We start from the raw sequence: 27755 nt of genomic DNA on the forward strand, positions 1-27755 counted from the left end.
AGGAGAGGAACCTACAATATAATCATGTAGAAATTATTTTGAGGACTGAAAATGAAAAGATTTCACAAGTAACACTCCTTTCTATTCACAGAGGAGAGAGGACGAACATCATGTAACATACCGGAGGAACCGAAAACTACACAGCTGGCAAAGACAATAAGTATCTGACCCAAGCATTTCCAAAGAACTGAGGGGAGTTTCTCAAACAAAATATGCACAACACATAAGTATACATCAAGCAGAACTCTTAATGGGAGTAGGAAATGTACACTCTGACTTTAGCTGATCCCCCAATACAGATGCACACACCCATGGTGCCCAACACTCCTACATCCTCTCCTCTCATCTTTGCACCTGGAAAGACTAATATTGCTGTCACCCCCCATTTTATGGATGTTCAGAGAGCAATTCAAGCACCCAAGGTCACACTTCTCAGGGACAGAGTCAGGAGGTGAGCTCAGTTCCTCTGAGTGCTAAAGCACAGCATCCTAAACCTGACACTATGGCCACCACCTGTTCAGAGTGACCACCTTACTCCATGCCTCTTTTCTCAATGGACCAATTTTCTAATGAGCAAACACCACCCAACCATCCCTTGATCTCACAGAAGCTTCTGATAATCTGTGCCTTTCACTTGTATCCTGAGAGCTCTGCCACCTGCTGTGGCTGCTCTGGGCATGGGGCATCAGAGGGCAACCAAGGTACAAGAGACTCTCCCATTTGCGTGCCCCTTCTTCCTTCTTTCTGGTCTGACTTTTCCCACCTGAATCCTAGCCATCCTCCAGGACCATATTCTGTATGTCGAGGACATACCAGAGCTCCTGCCTGGTTTGACCCTGACACCCTTACTGGATCTGTGCTTTGAAGGAGGGAATCATGCTTAGCCCACGGTTTTACTTCCATAGTACCTGGCACAGCTTGTTGAATAGAGCTGATTTCAAAAGCAAATTTAGTGAATGAGCCAGCAAGTGCCTTAATGACAGAAAAGGCATGATGGAAACCATCCACACCTGGCACATGTTAGCACTCTACATATCAGAATGAATGAGCGAATAGGTTGGGACACTTTCAAGACCCTTATTAGGAACAACAGAATGGCACCTTTACTGAAATGGTTACCAACGGGGATTGGCACACACATGCCTCTCAGAACCCCCTGGTCCCATCCAGCGATGCTGCCCAGGACCTATACCATCTCTGCTACCAATGTGAGAGTCCTGTTAGCAGGCCACAGATGTTAGCCATTTGACTCATCAGAGAGCAGAGCTCCGTGGGCCAGGAAGGGATGATCAATGCACCAAAGTAAAGAGAGTCACGGGACAGGCCTGTGACTGTGAACAATGGAAATGAGACTCACTCTTGGAGAGGACTCAGCCCAGAGGGCCCCAGAGGAGCCTCATCTGGAAGACTGCACATTTTCTATACTCACGCAGGCCAACCCTCAAAAGTGGAGACAGTGAAGAGCGCCATCATAGCGGAAAGAACGTTGTCAAAGTTGAAATCGCTATTTTGCCAGATCCTCTCACGGACCACAGGGCTATCCACATCCCCATCCTTGTAGAGGATAAAAAGTCCCCTAGAGAAGAAAAGAAACAGGATTTGTCCTGGTTTTACACAACATGGGTAGAAATAATTTTAAATCAGCCATTCAGCCCCAGACTTTCTTCTAGGCACGTCACACCCAGCCTCACCTGAGCATAGCACAAGTAGAGTCTCTCCTGCACGCTCCCTGCATTTAATCTAGTCCACAGTTTGAACAATTGTTGAATAACTGCAACGTGCATTCTCCAAAGCAGCTAGGCAGACACCCAGTGTTTTTTTTTTTTTGTTTGTTTGTTTTTAACAGATGAAAACCACAGGATGGGTAAATGTTTCTCATAGAAAATAGACTCAGAGTATATACATAAGAATCAAAGCCTTGTTCATAGAGAATTTTGTAAGCTCTGGGAAACAAGCCCAAGTAAACTCTTTTTAAAAATATATATATTTATAGTTGTAGACGAACTCAATACCTTTATTTTATTGATTTATTTTTGTATGGTGCTGAGGATGGAACAAAGAGTCTCACTGTGCCAGGCAAGTGCTCTACCACCTAGCTACAACCCCAGCTCCCAGGAATATTTCTATCTGCATTTTAGTTTACATCTAATCTCTTTCTTTTATTACTAATGGCGTTCCCAATTTTTCCTCCAACAAATCCATAGTTTTGGGCATGTGATGTTTCTCACAGAACTTTCCTTCTGGAAGGAACTCAAGAGAGACGTCCGTTATCGTTATTCTACAGATAAGGAAGCAGAGGCTTTGAGAAGGAAGAGATGGTGTCTCCTCACTGTTGCTGTGGACTCAGCTTCAGGGGCACTCTGCACCACACAACCTGGGTGCTGGTGCCTCTAGAGTGGCACAGTCATAGTTAAATTGCAACTGGTGGGGATCTGAGGGCCAAACATGGATGCCTAAGGCATTTCTGGATCCTAGAGTCTAAACATGGATGGGTGCCTGATGAACTTCTGGTTCCGGGGGCTTAAACATGGACGTGCGCCTGAAGAACTTCCAGATCCGGGGGCCTAAATGTGCACCTGAGGAACTTCCGGATCCCGGGGCTTAAACATGGATGTGTGCCTGAGGAACTTCTGAGGGTCTAAACATGGATGCCTGAGGCATTCCCGATCCTGGGGCCTAAACATGGACGCCTGAAGCACTTCTGGATCCCAGAGCCTAAACATGGATGCCTGAGGAACTTCTGGACCTGGGGGCTTAAACATGGATGTGCACCCAAGGAACTTCCGCATCCTGGGGCTTAAATGGATGTGTACCTGAGGAACTTCTGGATGCTACATGTCCAACCTAAACATGGAGGACTGAGGAACTTCCGGATCCTAGAGCCTAAACATGGACGCACACCTGAGGAACTTCCGGACCTGGGAGCCTAAACATGGACACCTGAGGCACTTCTGGATCCTAGAGCCTAAACATGGATGCCTGAGGAACTTCCGAACCCGGGGGCTTAAACATGGACGAGCGCCTGAGGAACTTCCGGATCCAGGTCCTAAACATGAACGTGCACCTGAGGAACTTCCGGATCCAGGGGCCTAAACATGGATGCCTGAAGCGTTTCCGGATCCAGGGGCTTAAACATGGACATGCGCCTGAGGAACTTCTGGATGCTATGGCCTAAACATGGATGCCTGAGGAACTTCCGAATCCTAGAGTCTCAACATGAACGTGCACCAAAGGAACTTCCGGATCCTAGAGCCTAAATATGGACGTGCAACTGAGGAACTTCAGGATCTGGGTGCCTAAACATGGAGGACTGAGGAACTTCCGGATCTGACAGCCCAAAGATGGACGTGCACCTGAGGAACTTCCAGATCCGGGAGCCTAAATATGGACGCCTGAGGCATTTCTGGATCCCAGAGCCTAAACATGGATGCCTGAGGAACTTCCGGACCTGGGGGCTTAAACATGGACGTGCACCGGAGGAACCTCCGGATCTGTGGGCCTAAATGTGGACGTGCACCCAAGGAACTTCCAGATGCTACGGCCTAAATATGGATGTGCGCCTGAGGAACTTCCAGATCCTGGGACCTAAATATGAATGTGCACCCATCGAACTTCCAGATCCTGGGGCTTAAACATGGACATGTGCCTGAGGAACTTCCAGATCTTGGGGCCTAAATATGGATTCCTGAGGAACTTCCGGATCTGAGGGCCTGAACTTCCGGATCTGAGGGCCTAAACATGGACGGTCTCTGGAACTTCTGGGTCCTTGTGCCTATAAAGGGCAGGGCATGACTCTCAGAAGGGATGTGGCCCATGAAGGGGAGCCGAGTATGGGGCCTGTTGGGAGGCAGCCTGAGCTGTTACACCCTGAACTTGAATGTGATGGTGTCCTCACTTCCCGGCCTTCCCCTGGGTGTCACTTCCTCCCCTTCCAGGAGGTGCCAGGGAAGAAGTGAGACAAGCTCAGGGGCCAGGCCTTGAGGAGGGACACTGTCTTTCTCCTTGCTTAGTCAGGCGCCCGGCCTGGCTGGGGACAAGGATGTCTTGTGACACTGGCTGCCTCCTGCATCCCTGCCCCAGGACCTCAGGGACCACAGGCAGGGCCAGTCATTGATTCTCCCCTGGCCACTGACCCTTAGCCCCTGGGTCTGCCCAGGGAGAGCTCTGTCTCCCAGAGGGTCAGGGGGCCCCTGTGAACTGCTGCTCCTTACCCACTGTCATCCTGGGCAAGCACAGGTCAGGACACCAGACGCTACCGAGAGTGACATCTCCTAGATGGGCGGCTGGGGACTTTGCCTCTGTCCCCAGGCTCAGACACCAGATGATTTCCCCCCCCCCAGAGACAGAAAATAACCCCACACTGCCTAAGACTTATTTTTAAGCTTTGAATTCTGAAATTTTCCTGCTGCTACCTTCTTTGTAAAGCCAGTTTTTCAACAGAGACAATATTCCAGGGGAAAAAAACAAAACAAAACATGCAGTCAATCAAACTAAGCTGACACAACTGGTCCTCCAAGAGAAATATGGATTGGAAGGAGAACAGCCATTCTCAACTGGCGAAATAATGAAGTTCCCTTGTCCTTATTTTGTGTAAGCAAAATAAATAATCTGATGTTAACTCAAATTATTTTTGATGAGTGTTTTATGGAATGAAGTGTTACCTGATTTTAAAATTTAAAATGAAGCCAATTAGAATTGTTAAATTACACGGTCATGATTCTGTTCTTTGATAGCAGAAATAAACTTGTTTTTTTTAAAAAAAAAATTGCAACTGGTGCTCTATGACTACACCTTCTGTGTAAAGGAAGCCCCTAACCAACATCAGCAATGTGGGCAGCCAGACTTCGGTTGGTCAGGTCTCTGAAGGATGGGAACACACAGATTCTGCTCAGCCCCAATCTCTGAGCAAGGGTCTCCATGCCTGCCTTCATATTCAATGGCCACCTTTGGATAGGAGGCATAAATATTTTTACTTTCTGTCTCCTCTGCCAGTTCTTATGAATGGAATTATGGTCAAAAACATGGATAACAGGAACAAGGAGAGAAGAAGTTTGGAAAATCTACCAGAAGAGGGTAGTCAGCTTTCAAACACCAGGGAGTTGGCCTGCATGTCCTTATTTGGGAGCAAATTATCCACAGGGATGTAAGGAGAGTTACTTGGGGCATCTCATAATCATTATTTTGAAGCCCTAGTTTGTAAGTTCTATACCAAATAGCAAGATCCAGCTACCCATTCCATTAGGATGATCAAATTTTGGAACAAGACACAACTGCTTGACTGCACTGACACAGCTACACACTTTGAACTGATTTTATGTTAGGTAAATCTCACCTCAATTTTGAAATCAAATGAACTACAAAAAATAAATAAAATTTTAAAAAACACCAAATATCCAGCCATGAGCTGAGCACACAGGCCTCTTATATTCCTTGGAAATTCCTGAAATGACTCTGCTCCCAAGACACTCACCTGCATTCTTCAGGATTACTTTTGGCTTCATCTGTGCAGCGATAGAACTTCCCCTGAGTACAAAACAGACAGATGACAGTCAGGCACGGGCTCCTTTTCAAAGCATCACCTGGCCACACGTGAAGTGCACCCCTCTACCTTGAATAACTGCACTCCGATGCAGGCAAACATGAACTGGAGGAGGGTGGTGACGATCATGATGTTGCCAATTGTCCGGATGGCCACAAAGACGCACTGGACCACATGCTGGGGAGACAAAAGTGGGGAGAGGATGCAGGGGTGTCATTTCCTTCATTACTTTAGCATTAATGAGCTAACACCAGTCTAGGGCTTCTATGTGTGCATTTTTCATGTGATTTCCTGACTCTGCAGTCCCTAGTATTTGTTTTTTCAGGTTATCTGCAGGAGGTCCCACACTGCATTGTGGCCCCCGTGGAGGAAACCAAAGAGGGGCCCACTTACAAAGAAGGTGGTTTAATTAAAAAGAAATGCTAGGGGGTATAGCTATTCCTGGCATACAGGTGCCGCAATGTCTTCCTGCCCCCAAAGGACTTAGGAAAATGCAAACTCTTTAGCTTTTTGCATAATCTGCATGAGAGTAAAGACTAAAATGAACAAAAAGAACTATTACTGAATGAAAAAAAGTAATAAAATGAATAGTAATCATAAAGAAAAAGATCTCAAACAGTAATGTCATCAGTCTCCACAAAGGTGTTATTAATTGGTGGGAAAGGCCCCTCAGCTTAGCTCTGACCCAGAAAAGTCAGTAACTGCAGCCAGCCCTGCTGGAAGGAGAGGAATCTGTACCTTAAGCCCTTTTGCTCTGTTGATTGCTCTAAGGGGCCTCAGGACCCTTAAGACCCTCAGAATCTTCACGACAGAGATGGCACTGGATCTGAGGAGGAGCAGAGGTAAACCAACAAGAAAGTATTAATGGATACAATATTTTGAGATTACTTATTTCACTTGATCTTCATCTCTTTAATACCAGTACACAACCTGCTTGGGATCCATGGAAGCTGATCTGATCTCTCTCCAAGACTGGTCTCCTTCCAGCACATCCAATGCATCCTGAGCTGAGCCCAAGGGTACTCACAGAGGCCCTGCCTCAGGCACATGACTGATCTTGGCAGAGATGCAACTAGATGCAACTTACAAACTTGCTTTGTTCTTCTCAATGCAAACACTAGGTAGTTCTTGGATTTTAGGTTGCAGTGCTTTGGTACTGGGGCTTTTCTGGCCTCTAAGAGTTAAGTCTGGTAGGAGAGATGGGCAATCAAAACCCTGAGTGGCATGTGCCCCAGTGGGATAAAATGCAGTGTGCACAGCCTTAGGGGTAGCCTGCAAAGGCCTCCCAGGGAGGTGATAGCCAGGTTGAGTCCCAAAGGAGGAATAGGAATTAGCTAACAGAAGGGAAGGGCTCCAGGCTGAGCAAGCAGCACATTCAAAGGCTCTACTGGAGAGAATGCAGCTCATTTGCAGCATTGGAGAAGGTTGGGAGTTACTGGAACTAGGCTCAGGAGCTGCAGCCACCTCCATCCTGTATGAAAAAATTGAAGCCAAAAAGAAAGGTCACAGCAGCTGCTGCATCCCAGATGCCCAAGAAATCACATTTAGAGTGGAAGGATCCAGGAGAGGGCCCTTGTTCCCTGGCCCTCCTGTGGGAAAGGGGAATCAAGATCCCAAAAGGATGCTTTCAGGCCTGGAAGCAAACCCTGGAGGAACCAGGACTAGAACCTAGCTTCCTCCCTCCTCAAGATTTCTTTCACTCACTGCTAAAAGAATTTCAAAGGGAGTAATAAACCTATAAATCCAATCTAGCAATGAGAATAAAAACTAAAAAAGAAACAGGAAAATATGAATTGCCCCAGTGCTTCTGGCATGGGGGCAAATTAAGCAATCCAAAGGTGTTGGGTACAAACACACGCACACACCCCAGAATACTTACTGAATCCCAAATGACACCAGAGATACTCCAACAACCAGCATATCCAGCAAATTGAAGTAGTTCCTGCAGAAAGCTCCTTTGTGCAGGAAAGCTCCAAAAGTCGTCATCTATAAGCAGAATCATGGGTCATTTACTGTTTTTTTTTTTTTCTTCTTCTTCTTCTCTCCAGAGGCAATGCAACCTGTGCTCTTCACAAAATCTCTAGGAAAGCATGACTTTATTAACAAGTACACATTAGGAAGTCAAAAAATGTACACCAGCAGGACTGAAAGACCACAAACAAGTATTCAAACAAAAATGGAAAAGGGACAGCTGACTTCCAACCCATTTTTAAAGTGACCAACTTAGATTTTATTACAAGCACCGATTTCACACATAAACACATTGTTGGCATGTCTACAAAGAGCCTATCTTGGAAGAGATGCCATGTGACTTTGTCAGCACTGCTCAGACCACTCGGCCTCCCTGCCAAGTGCTGGTCTAGCCTCCCAGAGTTTCCAGTGGAGCCTACATTGTTACAGTTCGGCCTTCCTCCTGGAGGCTAGAGAAAGCACAGGAATCCAGCACTCACAGGCTCTAGCTGCGTAGAAACTTCCATCCTTTGTCCTTGATGGTCCCATATCATTGCCTCTAGAGGTCTTTAATGAGCTACCTGTTTCAAAGGGCACTGCCAATCCTAACTGTTCTACATGTACCAGGTGTGGCAAGGAAGCTATCATGGGACATCACACCTGTGTCAATGTCATTTTTTGTCACTTGCTGTGCACTCCCGGAGTATATACTATGGGTACTCCAGGGAGGTTTTCTACAGGCAACAGGAACAGTTCCCCAGAGAAAAAATAACTCTATAGAGTTCACTATTCATTTAAAAGATAAAACCAAACAAAGGTGAGGAACAGGCTCCAGTATATACAGCCAAGGAGAAGCAGAGTTGGGAGATTATCAGCTCTAACCTGATTAAATTGCCAATATTCAAACCTTTGACCTTCAAAATGGCAATTGCAATCAGTTAACCAAATAAAAAGTCTTCCAAATGGCCAAGGCCATCAGGAACCAGTACTTCAGATGTCAGATAATTTTGGGTCCACCTCCATTTTCTGAATGCTTCTTGTTTCAGTTTCTATTCTCTAAAATACCTTCAAAATGAAGAACAACTTAAATGATTTAAATCACCGAGATAAAAATATGGAAATTTAAAACCAGCTATCATTTTTCTCCCTTTAAAGTAACCCAGGATCTCATTTCCCCAAAGCCCAAGAATAACTATACTTAACAACTTGAAAAGGTGGAAAATCAAACAAAACCTCAATTAACCAGGCTGAACTCAAATTTCATAAGATTTGAAACAAAGAATTTAAACAGATATTGGTTGGTTGTTGGTTTTGAGCTAATTTTTCATTAACAATAACCACAAAGAAGCCATTCCCTGGTCATGTTATTTGAGGTTTCCTTTATAGAAGATTTTGTGAAGAGACCAAGTTCCACAGTAGTCCAATATAAAATAATTTTTTTTTCACTGAGATGCACACATCAAAACCTCAAAATAGTTTAAAGAAAACTGTGGTTTAAAATATTCATTTCTCAGCTTCTTCCTACTAGGAGATGGTTACTCCAACAGTTCTCATGGCCCTGTTCTCCCAGAACCACAAGGACCCACTCCTGGAGGTTCTTAGCTCTGTGCTGTTGGTCTCTGGACCTCTGAGCAAGTAGGAATGAGCTGCTCCCATGGGGCAGCTTCCACATTCAGTACACAAATCACATGCAGCAACAGCAACCGTTAGCTCATGCATGGGCACTACATTTAGGTTGCTCTATCTGAAGGGTGCTCCTTTTGTTTGTGTAAATGTAAGCCCATCCATTAAATCAGAGAGTAAATATCTTAACACAGGTAGACCCAAGTTATCTTGCAAATCTTGTTGCAAGAAAATAGTAGGCCACGGAGAGAATAGTGCAGTCAGGGAAACGAGGAGACACACATTCCCTTCATAGGATCAATGTTTTTCCTCTGACTCTGATGTCAGGAAGGGTAGAAGGAAGTTCACACAGTGCTATGTCTGTTATCAATGGACTGATTTCAGAGGATTTTGTTTTAAAGAAGCAAAATATAATTCCCTAGTAACTATACTGTGAAGCCAAAGTAGCTCCTACATGCACTCAAAGATTAAAAAGGAAACAACACCAAAAATAAGTTGGAATGGTCACAGAAAAAAATATTTTGGTTAAAGGGGGGAAAAAGTTTAGCGTGGCCACAGAAGACAAAAAATAAAAAAATAAATAAAGTTAAAAGCACTTCACTCTTCTTTCCTGTGTCTCAAACACAGGAGCAGGCCCTCAAACACACTGCTGGGTAACCTGTTACCTTCAAAATGATCTCAAATGCAAAAGTACCAGTGAAGACATAATCTGCATAACCTAGCATCTGGAAGGTAAACAAAGAATGGCAACTATTATTCTATGGCTGCTTTAGAGTAATGAGAATCAATGAAAAAGCCGTTACCTTTAACAGGATTTCAACAGTAAAGATGGCTGTGAAAGCATAGTCAAAGTAACCCAGAATCTGCAAGGCACAACACGTGGAAGTGAGAACAAAGCATCCGGACAAGATCCGACTGCTACATGCCCACCAGCAGAACCCCCAACTGTGGCCAGACTGCTCTCCCAGGACAGCTCTGCTGCTCTGGAGGTAGACCACAGATGCTCCTGTAGGCCCACCTCAGTTCAATGACAGCTCTTCTTTGTAATTGACAGGGGCACGGGGCTCCTTTAGCCCCTCTGCTGACTGGCTTCCAAGGTCTGTATCCTGGACCAAAGGGGGCTGGTTTCTAAAAATGCTGTATTGACAACCTTTCCTCATCAGTGCACTGCTTCTAGTCATGACTTGTGGCCCCTAATAAGACAGTCACGTACATTTTGGAGTTTTAACTGTTTGGGGGTGGGGGTGTGAGGCTGAATGAAGTATGTCACCACCCGGCAAGTTTCAGGTTAGAAAAAAGATGTCAATGGCAGGGCTAGGGATGTAGCTCAGTAGCAGAATACTTGCCTAGTGTGTGTGAAGCCCTGGGTTTGATCCCTAGCACTGCAAAAAATAAAAAATTTCAAAGGTGTTACTGGCGTCAAATGGAACCAGAAGCTTCCACATGTCCTGTTGCAAACTATTTAAACATTCTATTTATTTCTATTTAAACTGTGCACAATAGCACTCACCCCCATGTGTAGGGCTGGTTCAGTCTGCAAGGTATGGTTTGGGATTTCCCATCTTCCTCTGTCTGTGGCTCTGCAGATGCACTCACTGCTTTTTCCTAAGGTTGATTTTTTACCCATTCAAAGAGGAGATTGACTTGGCCTTTGAATTTTCATTATCTGCATTTCTGAAAATGCCATCATTTTCAGAACACAATCTTATTAACTCCTCCTGAAGTCTTTAATTCCCCTCATGGCCATAGGGACTTACAGTCAGGAAAATCAGGCCAGAAGCTAAAAGACCAACTCCAACAAGGCTGTTCAAAAGGAACTAGTGGCCATAGCTCCCTGAACCACAAAGATGGCGGCCAAGACTCTAGCAATAGGCAAGACTATGTGGCTATTGATCTTTCTGGCAATTGTTCTCTGTGGTTCTGAAATAACTGAAGACATCAGAGTTGGAAGGATTCTGGTGAACACCAGGCCTACTTCTTTAAGATATGTGCATCCTGGGAACAGGGTGGGGGCACCTGCTCAGGGTACTCATCCAGTCACAGGTACTGCTGAGCAGGAAGGAGGGCTGACAGGTACCAGCAGAGCCACAGGGCCATGTTGTTTCACACATAGGAGCACTTCAGGGGATGCTCTGCTGCCCCTTCAAAATAAGGTAAGGATCTCTACTTCCAGACCAGCTCCCTTCGCAGGAGGAGCTGTCTTTAGAGGGAAATTGCTTTTCCAAACTGTTTGTGTGTCTGGGATTTGTAAAATTTGCAAAACACTTCTATGTGATTGTGTTTCTTGGCCAAGCAATGAAAGGCAGTTTCCAATAAACTGTGAGGCCCCTAAGACCTTCTCTTAGGACACAGTAGGGGACACAGTAGGGATATTAATGTTGAAGGCACCTGGCAGCCAAAAAAGATGCTGCTGCCAAGTCAGCTTGGTGCCCAGGCACCTGGTGTCCAGGGGATAATCTGAATTCTTAGATTTAAGTTGTTCTTTCTAACTCAGCTTCCATCTTCTTTTTCACAAAAAAGTCAGCTAAGGTTAAAAGAAAACACTGCAGTTTGTTTAAAAGCAAAACACATACACACATCTATTTGGAAAAAAAAAGACAACATTAGTTCTGGAAAAAAAGTATCAAGTAAATAGACTCATGAAGAAAAGATTATAACAGAAAAGAAATAAAGTCCAAAGGTAAGTTAACTCCTGGTCAATATGTGTTTAAAACTAGCTCCTGATCTAATCTGTCATGAAATGATTATTTTATCTAACACCTTTTCCTCCCTTGTGTATCATTTTTATGATATAACTCAACAACAAGCGGTCTTTATTCCATTTGAAACTCTAGGTAAAGATGGCCTTGTGGCTCTCTAAAAGAAGCCCTAAACTGTGAGAACAGATTAAAGACAGGCTGGGCACCTTCCTCATTAAATTATCACCAACACATGCCTCGGAGGAAGGTGCTCTTTATCTACATATCTGAATGTGTCTTATCACTCCAATAGATTAGGTTTGCCATGTCCTGGAAATGGGAAGAGATGCATTGATCTGCTGATGTGTCTTAATCCTAAAATCTCTAAAGACTGGACACACAGAGGCAGTGATGCCTGATGGCACAGAATGGCTGGCTTCCTCTCTGGAGGGTAATAATAACTGGAATGGCATTCCAGTCTCTATGCCTGGTGGTCCACCGGCTACTGGCTCTCTGACAATGTCTTGCTTTTGGAGTTTTCTGATGCTGAATTTGCCGAATTGCTAATACCAGGCTGCTGAGCCAAGAATTAATTTAAGTACAAGTTTCTTTCCAACATAGAAGCATCAGAGGGCACTGTCTCAAGTTAGAAAACTGATGAATAAAAATTAAACCCTCTTACTTTGTTAGCATGACCGCTTCCTGCCACAACAAAACCTCAAGTTCCTCCTCTTTGCTAGACCCTCAACTTGGCATCCTATCATCCCCCTGGCTTGATTTCTCCTCAGCAATAGAATAGAGCTGAGCAACTTTGTATAGTTAAGTCCATACAAGAAAGAAATTTTCTCTACCAGTTCTAAATAAGAGCTTCAGGCTAGCTCCCAAACTGGAAACCATCACGCCTGCAGATGAACTGGAGGCCTATCCTAGCTTTAGCCTCTTGGATCCACACAGGCCCTCTTCCTAGGAAGGCCTCTGCTTTAGAGGGACCAGTACTGACCCCGGAGGGAGCCCCACCCACCTCTCCTCTCTCAGAGGCTTACAGTGTTCCGGAAGGAGTGGCTGCGGATGGGGTCCTCAGCTGCAAGAGCAGCGCTGCTCAGCATGATGAAGACGAGGATGAGGTTGGTGAAGATGTGGTGGTTGATGAGCTTGTGACAGCCCACGCGGATCCTGTGGGGGAAAGCCACTGCATGGACACGGGCCCACATGAGAGTCGGGGTCTTTAAAGTATGGGGCCTCTGAAGTGAGAGATTGGGAAGAGGATGGCTGTCTGCTAGACCACCCATGCCCCCTTTCTGGACAGATCAGAGTGACCTGGTCACCAGCCACAGGCCCTGGGACACATGGGGCAACCAACTTTGTGCTTGGAGTTTCAGAGAGACCATTTCACTGAATCCTTAGAAGCAGAGACTACTATCCTTCAAAAGATAGGGAAACTGAGGCTCATGGATGTGAGAGAACTTTAAGGTAACACAGCTAAATAAGGACCAGGAGCAGATATCCAACCCAGATCTGCCCAATTGTGAAGTTTTTCCACTATGACATGAAGCCTGATGGCTTAGCATCCCTGCCTTGGAAAGAATACTATGTCAAATTAAGCTAAATTTGGCCCAATGATGCTCCATACCTTGAGTCCCTACGTAAACTATAATCTAACTTAATATGCGAACTAATAGAAGGCCTATTTTAGGAGTATACTCTGTAACTAAGAGCCGAGTCTCGGCCAATCATAGCATTGAGCCTCAGCCAACCCAGGCTTCCAACTGATCAGACCATGTTAAAATAAAGCACAGGCCACATTGTCACCAGTCAAGATGTCTCTGTCCCTCACTTCCATTTTCTGTCTATAAATGCTGCTGCCCACATTGCAATGTCTAGCTCTCTGAACTTCTCTGGTTCTCAGGGCTGCTTGATTTGTGAATCATTCTTTGCTCAATTAAACTCTGTCAAATTCAATTTGTCCAAAGTTTTAATTTTAATGCAAAGAGTGAGACAAATTCCTTTCTTGTACTGCTGTTCTAAAATGTGACCTGCAGTGAGGACTGACGAAATCTCCTGTTGCCTAGAGATTTAGTCATAAATGTTAAATTTTAGAGTTGACCCACAACAAGCCCTCCTCAGGAAGCGAGAGAGACATCTGATAATGTTACTTGCCAACACGTAAGGATCTTTCTGCCTTGTGTGATGGGGTTCCTACTGAGTCCTGCAGCCCCATGAAGCAAGAGACAGCAGTACTCTGGACTCCAGGTTGTAACACTGGTTTTCTGGGTCACCAGAACCTCTCCTGCTACCCTTGAGGTAGTAGTATCCTTACCTTCAATATTTGACTTCAGAATTTAAAGGGTTTTGTTGTTCTGTTTCACTTTTCCCTATATATATATATATATATATATATATATATATATATAGGTTTTCGTTTGAAATCATTTTCAAAACTGGAGTCAACTTTATATGAAGGTGACCCCTCACTTCGAGACCTCTCTTTTGGGGTTTCTCAAAGCTGCATGTATCCCCTGGAGAGCTTGCAAGTTGTTAGCACCTAGATTGGGCAAGACTCTGCAAGGCAGGGAGGGCAGAAGTGTTCACGACATTTGGGAGAAAATCAGCCCATTCCTTTGACATGTGTATACACAGTGAGCTGTAGGTGTCAGTAACATTAGTACAATGATCCCCCATCACCACTGACCACCCCTATGGGCATCCAAACAGTGATGAGCTATAAAACAATCGTCAAAACTTTGGGTCCTAAGGACTCCTTGCTTCCCACCTGTATCTCCCTAGGGCCTCCGAATTATATAGCATTCCTCTCTGACAGTCAAGAACTACTGTAGTTCTAGAAGCCTTTCCAGGAGTCACCTATCCTCCCAGCAGTTCACTTAATCTACGATGAATAAAACCTAGAAACCAGCTAGGAAATAAACTTCTTCCTCTTACAGTACATGAGTCATTACCATGTTCCTGGTAAGCACCTTATCATCTTAACATGAGAAGTGCTATTTTAAGCAGAGTATCACAGTGTTGAATCAAAGACTTATAATCTATAAAATACCGTTGTGCAACCATTACTTGGCATAAAGCTCAATAGGAAAAAAGATCACCTAAACAGGATCTGAGGATAAAAATGCTATTCGGAACTTGATCACAAAACTCTCATCCTACAAAGCATCTTAAGGCAAAACCCACTAGTTAAGAAGGGGTCCTAGGAATGAGCAATGGGGGAACACCAGAGTAGTGGGCTTCAGTTGGGGTATCTTGGTGAGCACGTATTCACCTACTGCTGTTTTCATGCCCCGATTATGATGGAGGAAAACCGTGAACACACTCCTCCCAGGTCCCCATAGGAACAAGGAGGCTAGGAAGACATGAACTGACAGGAAAGCAAGAATAGAGCAGGAGAGTAGCTGGACAAAACTTGGGGAAATTATGGGACATTCAGGTTCAGAACAGGGCTATAAACCACTTTCCCTCACCAACCATTCCTGCGCCCTCCACCCCACCCCACCCCCCAGCCATCCTCAAACTAGGGTCACTGCAGAAAGGTGGCAGTGATGGGACTAGGAAGCAGGTATTTACGGGTTGGTCTTGCTAAGAATGAAGAAAGCGCTCCCTTCAGGGATGGGGGCAATTTTCTCCTTCATGTTCAACTCCGAGATTCTGCGAGGACGGGGACCAGCGGGAACCTCAGGTTCATCTTCCTCCTCCTCTTCTTCCTCTTCACCTACTTTAAATGAAACACTTTTTATAGGCATGAAATAAAGACAGCATTTGGGTTTGAATTATCATCCTTGATTTCATATTAAAATATGGCTTAAAATTAATAATAAATTAAAAATTAATTTTAATGGCTTAAAATTAATAAAATCAAGACTTTCCTGCTTCTCCAAAGAACATGGACTGAATAAGTGTGGGGGCTGGATGTGCCCCTGTCTGGTGAGGGTGTGCAGCTGTAGAAATGAGGTTCCCTGACCACCAATAAAGGTGGCTGCCCTCTCAGCACTGGCTGCTTCCCTAGAAACCTCCTTGCATGGCTTCAGTCTGAAAAACCACCATGAGAGACTTCAAGTCACAAACAAGTAGCCCCTGGGCCTACCAATTCCACAGCCCCACCATTATCAGCTGATAAGGCATCCATCAAACGCAAATGTTACTAACAACCGGTCTCCTGTAGAGTTTTCCTGGAAAAATTTGGGCCTAACCTGATTCACCCACACCTCCCCTTCCCACCACCTGGAATTTGAGTTGTGACCATTGTAAGATGTGGAACTAACTGCCCCATGGGGGGCAAGTGGGTCCATGGGCTTGGGGGCCTCAGCAGCATAGTGTGACTCTGACTGGGACCACCCCAGTCACAGACTCGGCAGCAAGTCACAGGGTGGTAGCAAAGCCACACCATTTACAAGCTGAGAGCCCATCTCTGGCCTTCATCATACCTGGCACATCGCACGGTGGGTAAGGGTCCTTGTCTTCATCCTCCTCTCGATAGTCATCAATTGTAACCTAGGATGACAGAGACAACTTGGGAGGAAGAGAGACTGGTTTAAATGCACTTCAGAGTGCCCAAGTGAAGGGCCAACCCTGCCATTCAGCACAGGGAGGGGAGCTTCTCTCCCAAGTGTACATCTGTGAGTGAGTGAGTGTGAAGGGACAGGCAGATGGGCGATTCTGTTTCAGACAGAAGGCCTGAAGGGAGATGGAAATAGAATGCCAACCCAGTCATGGTCAGCAGGGTCCATCCTTCTGCTGTCCCAGTGTAGTCACACACACCACAAGATAACCACATTGAAATTCCCGTCTCTCCACTGTACGGCAGGCTCCATGGAGGCAGGGACTCTACAGTCTTCTTCTTTCTTAAATCCCCAGGGTCTGACACGTAGTCACCACTCTAAGTGTTTCTCAACTCAGTGAGCAAACAAATAAATGAATGAAACCTCCAGAGCTGTCATAAGTGGGATGAAGTTTGACAGCAGAGACCTGAGGCCTCCCAGACCACTTGATCCTGGGATTGCTGCTGGGAACAGACATCTACTAAAAATCCCTGACTATCATAACCACCCAGAAGACACTACTGTGATCTCAACCACGTGATTTCAACAAAGAAAAAATAAGTGGACATACTAGTAAAACATTTATCATTGGGTTCTCTGGTGAAATGTGGCTTGACAGCCAGCTCACCCCTCTGGTAAACCAGCCATCTGTACAGCACGCTCTTCTTTTCATACCCGAACATTATACACAAGATACTTTCACAGCATATGTCATACATTTATGGAGATACCAGAAGAATCACTTTGAGGCAAATCAGAAGAAGTTATTTAAAAATCAATACCTTGTTTTCACTGTTGGCTATCTGGTTGACTTCTGGTTTGTTGTTCTTTTTATTTTCTAGGCTCTCTTTTCTACAGTGAAAACAAACACAAGAAACCAAATAACTATATTACTATGTATAAAAATGCTAATCAGGAGTCTGAATCAACAGTGCCCCCAGTGAGGAACAGAATTTAATTGGGAACAACACTAACAGCAAGAGCACAGTATAATCCAAACTCAGACCTTCCTGTTCATCTAATGCAATGGATTCATCACACAGATCATCTTATTAAAATTCTCATCCAAGAGCTAATCAGCATTGAATGCATCATTTATTTTATGATGCCAAAATTAACTGCAGTGATTCTTTAAGCACGGGGATGCATGACTCCCATTTTCAGCTCCAAGGGTAAGAGCCAAGGGCTTGGCTTCTGCCCAATATTCCCTCCTCTTTGATCTGTACCACATGGTTACCCACAATCACCAAAAATCAGCAACATGAGACTACAGCTGCTCTGAAACACACCTGAGTCCACCAGGCCTCCCAGGCAGCTGGGCTCCCCAAGTACCACTGAGCAAATATTTCAGGTGAAAATGGGATTTACCTGGCAATCTTTTTCCTTTCCTTTTCTTCAGCTTCCTCTTTCTGAGCAGTATTCAAACTTTCCGCATCAGCCAAATTGTCAACAGCGATGGCCAAGAAGACATTCAGTAGAATATCTAATTTGAAATTTTTAAGGGTACAACACATTTCTAAATGCAACCCCTTATGGAAATGTGTTCTAGGAGGTGAGTAGCAGGCAACTAAACCTCATGCTATACTCACTTGGTAAAACCAGAGATCTAGGACCCTGCTTTAACACACACACACACACACACACACACACACACACACGAAACCTCAGGAGATAGTCTGAAAAAAAAGATCAAGGTTTACTGAAACTCATGAAAACCTACAAATTTCAACATTTCCTTGCATGTGTATATTTTCTTATATATAAATGTATCTATAGCTGATACATATGGTATAAAGCAATCTGTAACACACATGGTATCATTAAAAAGTACCTTGTGTTTTATTTCACTTCTTTGAAAACTTGCACCATAACATACATACTCAGGGGAGTACTTTTCAAACTGGACTCCTTCAAAGGCTACATGTTATTCCTTCTGCACAGGACAGTGTGAGACCTCCTCTGAAATGGCCTTCAGAGTCTGCAGACATCTCATTCTTTCCTTCACTCCACAAACACCATTTGATGGCAACATGTTGGACCTTCCCCCTGACGCTGCAGGGCTATCTTCTGAATAGCCCCACTGTGGCTAGATATTTAATTATTATGGCTGAGCTCAAGTTTTGCAAATAGTAAAGAGTTAGATGAACAAGTTGTCAGGGGTTATTATCATTTTCTGGCTTTTACTATAAAATTGTGCATGTGATTTCCTTGAAAAACATTTCAAAGGCTTTCAAATCAGAAGATACCTGTTTCTTACTTATAGCAGTTAAGAACATTTTATAAAAGCACAGCGATCAGACAGCAATAAACGGGAAGGCCTTGGGCTATAATAAATGCTTCTGTCTGCCTGACATTCAGTCACCTGTAGGCAAAACTGTAGGAGCCCAGGGTCCCCGAGAGAGCAGCAGCACACCACTGCCCCATGTGCCTGTGCAATCTGAAATCTCATCTGGGTTGCTGAACATATAAACCAACATAACCCAACAAGGGACTGATGACAAGATCTCTGTGAGGGGATATCATGCTTGACTATTCTATTCAAGGCTTTAAAGAGGATAGAAACGTGAGTGAATTATATTAAGACTTTGAAAATGCCTTTGAAATGTTAGTCTATTTTTTTAACTGGCACTACAATGAGCCTGAGGAAGCAATTTGTCCTGGGTTGGAGGCATCTCGGAAACATGTGCTTGGAAACTCCTCTGATGGGCATGGATCAAGGCTGGTTTGGAAGGAGTTAGTGCTGGGAATAGTTATATTGGGGATTTCTCTCAATGACCCCAATGAAGAAAGAATCACCTCTCTAGCCTTACAACACTAAGCTCTTCTGGGGAGCAGAAAGCAAATCTTGACTAATAAACCACATCAAGGTCTTACAAGCTAGTAACAGATGGTTTCCAGGAGTAAAAACCCATCATCTGCATTTAAAGACATTACCCAGATCCTCCTAAAGAGTGGTGTGCTCTGAAATTCATTCAAAAAGACCTACCAAGCACCTGAAATTCCAAGCCATGCTATGGATACCCAGAACATGGGCAGAAATATGACAAAATGGAGCATCTATTCTAGTTGGGGACAGAAAACATGAATATTTTTTTTTCCTTGAGTACTAGCAATTGAACCCAGGGTCTTTTACGTGATAGGGCAAGTACTACCACAGAGCAATATCCCCAACCCTTTATTTTATTTTGAGACAGGTTCTAAGTTGCTGAGGCTGGCTGCAAATTTATGATTCTTGCCTCTGCCTCCTGAGTAGCTGAGATTATAAGCATCCATCCAGCTGTTCATGTGCCCAGTTTATGAACAACTCTTAAAGCATCAACATAGAATCAGAGAGAAGTAGAGCCAGGGAATACTTCTCTTTAGGCTCAAATCTGGTATTCTGCTGTGACCTTAAGAGCAAATCATGATGGGAGCAGACAAATAAAATATTGACCATTCGTGTAACAAACATTTAACAAAGGCCAACTAAGCACAAGGTCCTGTCTGATAGTGAGAAATGCAAATACAGAAAAGATGATTCCTGACTCAAGGAGCTGTCATCCAGTTAGGAAGATGGAGGAGTGCCCACCCCAATTTCAGTAGCGGCAGACCCTGCACACAGGGAGAAACAAACACAATCTGATGGGAGTTTTAGAGGTGGATGAGCTCATCTCTGGGCAGGAGACAAGGCAGAGGTGGTTCCCTGGAGGAGGGATGTTAGGATTGAGTCAGGGACTAGCAGAATGTATATATGCTGAAATGAGATTTTTAAAAATAGAACCCCCATAGTATAAAACATTGTCCCTGAGGAATACAGGAAAAGTTTGCACTAGGGTTTCAACACTGAAGAAAATTCATCAGTGAGCCAAAGAAGATTAAAGGGGAAACAGCTAACAGGATCAGGATCTCCTTAGGAGAAGAATCCAGGTTAGGATTCTTAAATTGGAAGGGTGAAGGTTCAAGAGATGATATTCTTATGTTGTACAATTGCTCAGTTCTCACAACATATTTCTGAGGGCTTCTGTGTGCCAAGTTTTGTGCTAGGACCTAGAGATAAAATAGACACAGCCCAAGATTAGAGGGTCTGCATAAATAACCTGAGGGCCAATTTCAGAAGTCTTAAGAGATTGCCTTTTGGCAGGGAAGAGGAGTGAAATGAGTCAAAAAAAAAAAAAAGTTACATGGGGTGGGGGTGCTGGGGTTGTGGTTCAGTGGTAGAGCGCTCGCCTAGCATGTGCGAGGAGCTGGGTTTGATTCTCAGCACCACATAAAAATAAAACAAAGGTATTGTGTCCAATTACAACTAAAAAAATACTTATATGTATATGCATGCGAGAGAAGTCAGCCAATGAACACATGAGACCCAAAGATGCATAGGTCAGCAAAATAAGATTAGGTTCAGGGCAGCACAGGTCAAGCCATGAAAGATGCCCCCACTCCTGGTCATGAAGGTCTTAAGATCTTGAGAGAGATACAGCACTAACCTCCCAAGGATAACAGCACAGGGAACCACCTGGCTTGCCCTAGGCCACCCCCTGAGACTTGTATGGGAAACATGCCTCCCAGCCGGATGGCCTGCCACCAGCACATGTGCCCTCTCTCCCTAGAAAGGCTTGGCTCAGCCAGCTGCATTCCTCACAGCCTCTCTGGAACTCTGCTTGCACTGTGTCATCCCCCAGCGACACAGAGGACCACAGAGAGCCAACAAGGTGAAGACACATACCTCCCCACCACAGATGTCGCCACCACAAGTGCCACAGGAAATTCAGGGAGGAAAAAAACCAAAAAAACAAGCCAATGACAACAACAACACAGCCCTGGGGGGCCTGAAGGATACAGTTACCACAGATGAAGAGGATGATGAAATAGATACAGACGATCATTCCTGAGGATGACGGGCCTCCGTAAGCCATGATGCCGTCGTACATCACAGCATTCCAGTCCTCGCCTGTCAGAATCTAGGAAGCCAGAAGCAGAGTGAGAGAGCAGGAGATGCAAGACCCATCTTGCTCCCCCAGAGCTCCTTGGAGGCTGCTTAAATCTGGGGTAAGCCGTCTTCCACAGTCCAGGTTGCATGGGATAAATTCATCTGTTATCCCATAGAATTTTCCAAACATTATTTTTAATGACACAAATACATGAGTCAATACTTCAAATGAAAAAAATCTTTACATACAGGATATATAGACTTTTTTAAAATTATACCTCAGACCAGTTTTTCATCCTCTCCCCAGAGAGTATGATGTTGGTGTTGTCTCTCCAGGAACGTTGTCTATGAATTTAAATACACATACTCACACCCAGAAAAAGGAGCCAATTGGTATCTTTTCTGACTTTTTTTTTTTAATAGACATAAAGGGTACTATGTTATATGAATTTTTCTGAAACTGGCCTTTTCTTTTTTTAAACCATTCAACATTATTTCCTGAAGACTCTCTATATTAATAAATTAACGTCATTCTTTGTAACCTCTGCATAGCATTCCACAGTTAATCAAATATGGAAATGAAAAAAAAATCAAATCTATGAGTTTTTATAAGTGGGGATTTCTAAATGTCTCCTATAAGTCTACTAATGATCTCAAGGGAAAATACAATCAACCACCTGAAATTTAAAATTTATCTTCGCTTCTAATGATACTTCATAATACAGTCCCTTCCAAAATTGAATGATGGATGAATATGGACAGTGATTTTTTTAAATGCAATCTTCCAGTGAGAGAGAACTTCTATATTTTCTATTTGAACTAGATATTGTAAAAATTCAAACTGCTGCAGATCAAAATCAAACCACAAAGTGGCAAATGATAAGATAAATTCACAGAAAAAGAACTATAAATGGTTCCTATGAAAATATGGTCAACTTAACGCCTGATAAAATTACAATGAGATACCATTTTCATCTGTTAGGTGACAATAAAAGCATGAATACCAACTCTGGTGAAAAGGAGCAGGCAATGGGTAGTCTCCACATTGCTCTCTTTACAATTATAATGAGAGCACTTTGTCAAAGGTATCAAAGTTTAAAATAGTCACACCCTTTAAACTAGCAATCCCACTTTTGGGCATCTATCCTACACATCTATTCTCACATGTGCCCCTTGTGTCCTCGTTGATCAAGGCCACCCACTAGAGCCCTGTTTATATGAGCCAAGACTGAACACACTAAATATTCATCTGCAAGTGACTGTCTTCATAATGTATGGCAATCCACACCACAGAATTATGCTGAATTTAAAAAGAGGAGGTGACCTTTTATACACCAAGCAGGAAGGCTCTTGAGGACACTGTAAGTGATTTTAAAAATGCCAAACAGTCTGTAGAGTGGGTGATCATCTGTGTAGATTCACTCCTAGGTAGGCAGGTAGTTTGATTTGTGTCTTTGAGCAAATACATGTCTAAGAATTACAAGAAGCTATTTAATGGTAGTTGCCTCCTAGAATAAGAAACTAGTGACCAGTGGGAGAACTGTCATGCTATTTTGGTTTATAACACTTGAATTTTATGCCATATGCATGCTTTAAAAAAAGGGGGGCAGGGGAAGACACAGGTTCCTCTGAAAGAAATTAGAGAAAAGAATAATTGACCAGTAGTTATTCTGACCAGCAAAATTTAAGAATAATTTTTTTAAAAAAACAGGGTCCATATGATAATTCCATACATTTTTTGTCTTTTTAAAAAAATTTTTTTTAATTTGTTTTAGGCACAAGAAGTAAAATCAAGAATAAATTGGATGGATTCAAATTAAAAACCATTTTCGCAGCAAAGGAAATAATAAAGTGAGGAGACAGCTTATAGATTGGTAGAAAATCTTTAGCACATGCACCTCCAATAAATAACCCAATCAATAAGTGGGCCAAGGAAACTGAATAGGCACTTCACAGAAGAAATACAATTGATCAACAAATATATGAAAAAGTGTTCAACATCTTTAGCAATTAGAGAAATGCAAATCAAAACTACTCTAAGATTTCATCTCACTCGTATCAGAATGGCAATCATCAAGAATACAGGCAACAATAAATGTTGGTGAGGATGTGGGGAAAAGGTACACCCATACTTTGCTGGTTGGACTTCAAATTGATGCAACCCCTATGGAAAGCAGTATGGAGATTCCTCAGAAAACTGGGAATGAAACTATCATTTGACCCAGCTATCCCACTCCTTGGTTTATACCCAAAGGACTTAAAATCGGCATGCTACAGTGATGCAGCCACATCAGTGTTTACAGAAGCTCAATTCACAAGAACTAGAATACGAAACCAACCCAGATGTCCCTCAATAGATGAATGTATAAAGAAAATGTGGTGTATATACTCAATGGAATATTACTCAACTTTAAAGAAGAATGAAATTATGGCATTTGCCAGTAAGTGGTTGGAGCTGGAGAATATCATGCTAAGTGAAATAAGCCAATCCCACAAAAACCAAAGGGCAAATGATTTCTCTGATATGCAGATGCTAATTCACAATAAGGCGGGGAGCACTAGGAAAGAATAGCATTACCTTAGATTATGTAGAGGAATGTGTTGAGAGGGAAGAGGAGGGGATGTGTGGTAGGAAAGATAGTAGAATGAAACAGACATTATTACTGTATGTGTATATGTGACTACATGACCAATATGATTCTGCAACATGTACGTTCAGAAAAGTGAGTAATTATATCCCATCTATGGGTGATATATCAAAGTGCATACATCTTAAATAACTGTGTGAGAAAGAATCTTACAGATCATTCCCTCTAGTCTCTGTGTTTCTTCAGAAAAGACTAAGTGACTCATCCAAGGTCATCAAGCTAGGCACAGAAAGAGCCACCCTGGGACCTATCTGTTACGTGCCCTTCCCCCAAACACCCGTGTATCTAGCAGGGCTTGGATGAAAAGCAACGAGGGTGCATGGGAGTTCTAAACACATCTGTCAGGCTCTGTCCAAGGAAGGGGTTCAGCTCTGGGCACGTAGAGAGGGCTCAGACCCCACAGCTTGCAGTCAAGAAGGGGGAGGGCATGCTGCTCCTTAAGAGGCAGAGCTATCTGTGCCCCTCTGAGATGATCACTGCCATCCAGCCCAGTGCCCATAGAAGCCCTGACAGGACAGCCATCCTCAGAGCCTGTGTCCTCACATCACAGTGGCAGGACAGAAGAGGGCAGAAGGCCACCACTACTCAACTCTACACCAAAATATCCAGGCTTCCAAATTTATTTCTTCACATCAATCTATTATAACTAGAGTTTTAAACTTGGAAGTGATCAAAATCAGCACAAGAGGATTTGGGGTTTATTGTTTTGAAACATAGCTAGAGGTCTTAAAAAACAAGATTCGATAAGTCCCCTCAATCAACATCTGGAGGATGATGCAAACAAACAACTCGTAGGGCATAAAATTTACCAGGTATCATGAGGTCCAAGATTACTAATAAAAAATGGAATATTTTTATCTTCCTGAGCTGTAAGCCAACAAGAAGGCTGGGGTTTAGCTGTTGCTTACAGTGTGTTTTACTGGGACAGGAGGAGGGCAAAAGGAAGGACTCACCTGAAATACTGTCAGAAGGGCTTGGGGAAAGTTGTCGAAGGTGCTTCGCTTGGTTTGCGTTTCATCGAAATTAAACTTGCCTCCAAACAGCTGCATCCCAAGCAAGGAAAAGATGATAATGAAGAGAAAGAGCAGAAGCAACAATGAAGCAATTGACTTCATGGAGTTTAACAAGGACGCCACCAAGTTGCTCAGAGATGTCCAATGCCTACAAATCAAGATGAGGGTGTGAGCCCAGAGCTCTGTAGGACAGAGCAGAACATCCTCTGACCAGAGACTGGACTGATGGCCACCTCTTACTGAGAAAACACCTGTGGCAAGACACACACACTTCCTTACCTGGTCACTTTGAAGATTCTCAAGAGGCGCACACACCGGAACACAGAGATCCCCAGAGGGGACATGATTTCCAGTTCCACTAAGATGGTCTCAGTAATTCCGCCACACACCACAAAGCAATCAAACCGGTTGAAGAGAGAGACAAAATATGCCTGGAGACCCAAGCTGTACATTTTTACCAACATCTCACAAGTGAACAGAGCCAGGAGGACTTTGTTAGCGATATCTGGAAAGACAGAAGGCACGCATCCTCAAGACCTCATGTGAGAGAGGCTCCATCCAGCTCCTCTTCTCCTGGTACCTCCTTCCCATCAGTCCCCATGGGAAACACACCAACGCTTTCTCTTTTATTATACACGACAAAAATATGGCATTAATGATAGTCTGTTCTCTACTGAGTTCTGGTAGTGGTACTGCTACTAACTAGATGTGCAAATATGGAATGGTTATTTGATTCTCTGGGCCTCAGTTTCACCAATTATAAAATGGGTAGAGGCAGCTTATCACACAATCTCTAGAGCTCTCTTGCACTAAAAATTCATGATTCTGCATGTATTTTTAAAATGTAGGTCTCAATAATGGATGTTTTTTCCCTTTCCATGGCACCCAAACATGAAACCTGTCTAGTCTGGTTTATGTCACTGATATCAGAAGTGGTCGCCTACCAATGTCATTTTTAACAGCAGGAAATACTGCTAAACAGGCTTAAGAGGTAGAGGAAACAGATGTAAGGGAGGATTTCTTAAGATCTCAAAACTGTCAAGCTCAGACTGGGCTGGCTTTGGGGATGACTTTCAACTCCCCAACCCCCATTTCTGGACGTTTGAAGGAAGAAAACCAAAAGCATCTGCCAAAAATAAAGCTTCCGATAGTTAAAATTAAGCTTTCAATAAAATAAATAAAATTAAATTAAAATAAAGCTTCCAAAAGGGGCAGGGAGAAGGTCCTTCCAACTCCAAGATTCCTGGATCCTAGGTTGTCTCAGTGCTAGGACAAGGAGATGCTCAGCATGAATCAGCTCCAAGGTACTATGGGATTGCCTGCGTTTGGACTGTTTTCCCAAAATAGCCCTCAGTAGATACAATACTTCATTACTAATACTAAACTGTTCAGTATTGTTATTAATCAGATAATACTAATAGCCATTAGCCACAAGAATCTCTAACTTGGAACAAAAAGAGCACAGCTTCTACTCATACCTTGAATCTGCGTCAACCAGTCTGGCTGATTGTAGTGCTCAGAGGAAATGGTTAATGTGTTGAGAAACACCAGGACAATAACCAGCCAATAAAACGTGACAGACTTCACGGCAGCTCTACATCTTCTGCGACTGAATCGGTTCCAGCGACGCCAGCGTCGGCTGAAAGATAAGTAAACATTACTCCCGAGATGACAGATATGGCATCTGCAAGTCCAATAAACCTCATGGAGAAAGAATCTGGCTTTCGCTCTAGAGGCTCAGATTGGGTTGGGGGTTCAGGAAGGAAAAAAAAAGTGAAAAAATAGCATAAAAATGAGCAGACCTCATAATATAAATATTGGTCTTAACATACAACTTTTAAAAGTATAATCTTGACTTGATTATGCTTGGTTTCCCTTTTGTGGTTATAAATAACTTCAAGATCTGTCATATGTAGTCATCAAATGAGTAAAAAAATCTATATTCATAGATCCACACGTAGACGCATCACCGCACCTGAACACATATGCAGTTCATAAACCCAGATGGTGTGTGGATCTATTGGTATGGGTGCAGACAGCCACTTACTACATAACACTGCTCACAGCCTCTCCATCATCATACAGAATTTATCAAGCAACCAAGTTCTCCAAAATCATAGTTTTCTTTTTAGGGAAGCTTAAAATTCTTTCATAAATCTTTAGGGTTCCTCTGGAACCTGGTGGTTGTCAAAGCCAAGGAGGACATGAGTCTTAATACTGAGTCATCAGGTGCCCTTTCTAACTAGTGATGCTCAAAATAAACCTTTAGAAGAAGAGCCAATATTGAGTTGTGTTTTCATAAAAATAAAATGAGCTGAGCCAAACAGACAAAGTAGCATGCCCTCCACCCACCTTCAGTTCCCTGTTTGTAATTAGGGAAAATATTCTCTCCCTTAACCTGTCTCTTTCCAGAAAATATTATCTGCCACAAGGGGGTAGTTGGTGAAGTGTACCATGGACTACTGCTCAGTGACCTGGATTCTAGAGAAGAATCAGCTCAGTGACAAAGTCCCTGCTCTGTGGGCCAAGTTGCCTCCCTGACAGGGATGGGGACACTTCCTCTAGGGTCCTGACTAAAGAGGAATATTCACCTTCAAGAGGCAGCGCTGGCTGACTCAGCTGGATTACGACATTTAAAAAACGTGACCCAGGAAGTGAGCAAAGGAGGAATTGTGCTACCTCCTTACCAAGACCTGGGCCAAGCAAGGTGTTTTTGTTATTGCTCTCGATGTGCAGTTTCTAGTTAAAGAAACACAACAGCCCTCACAGAAAAAGTTCCAAGGACACGACTCTACCCACGCACAGCTGGGTTCTCCTGAGATATGTAATTCAGCACATGTAAGCAAGGTAG

At 43.5% G+C, this 27755-nt stretch overlaps 1 protein-coding gene across 27 annotated transcripts in view; it reads right to left on the reverse strand.

The window, feature by feature from the left end:
• Cacna1d (calcium voltage-gated channel subunit alpha1 D) overlaps positions 1–27755 on the reverse strand; it is a 315967-nt gene that overhangs the window by 57660 nt on the left and 230552 nt on the right. For 26 of the 27 annotated variants that reach the window (XM_005317204.5, XM_040289735.2, XM_005317206.4 and 23 more), the window contains 15 exons: positions 26383–26543; positions 25184–25409; positions 24845–25052; positions 21154–21274; positions 17706–17820; positions 17120–17189; positions 16224–16290; positions 15367–15514; positions 12834–12963; positions 9916–9975; positions 7419–7525; positions 6278–6365; positions 5609–5716; positions 5471–5523; positions 1430–1576 (listed from right to left, as the gene is read on the reverse strand). In XM_005317204.5, coding sequence (XP_005317261.1) covers positions 1430–1576; positions 5471–5523; positions 5609–5716; positions 6278–6365; positions 7419–7525; positions 9916–9975; positions 12834–12963; positions 15367–15514; positions 16224–16290; positions 17120–17189; positions 17706–17820; positions 21154–21274; positions 24845–25052; positions 25184–25409; positions 26383–26543 — 1809 coding nt within the window. The remainder of the gene's footprint in view (positions 1–1429; positions 1577–5470; positions 5524–5608; positions 5717–6277; positions 6366–7418; positions 7526–9915; positions 9976–12833; positions 12964–15366; positions 15515–16223; positions 16291–17119; positions 17190–17705; positions 17821–21153; positions 21275–24844; positions 25053–25183; positions 25410–26382; positions 26544–27755) is intronic. The other variant, XM_078038410.1, reaches the window with a different exon arrangement.

This window comes from Ictidomys tridecemlineatus, chromosome 2 (assembly GCF_052094955.1).
Source record: "Ictidomys tridecemlineatus isolate mIctTri1 chromosome 2, mIctTri1.hap1, whole genome shotgun sequence".
Taxonomy (NCBI): Eukaryota; Metazoa; Chordata; class Mammalia; order Rodentia; family Sciuridae; genus Ictidomys; species Ictidomys tridecemlineatus.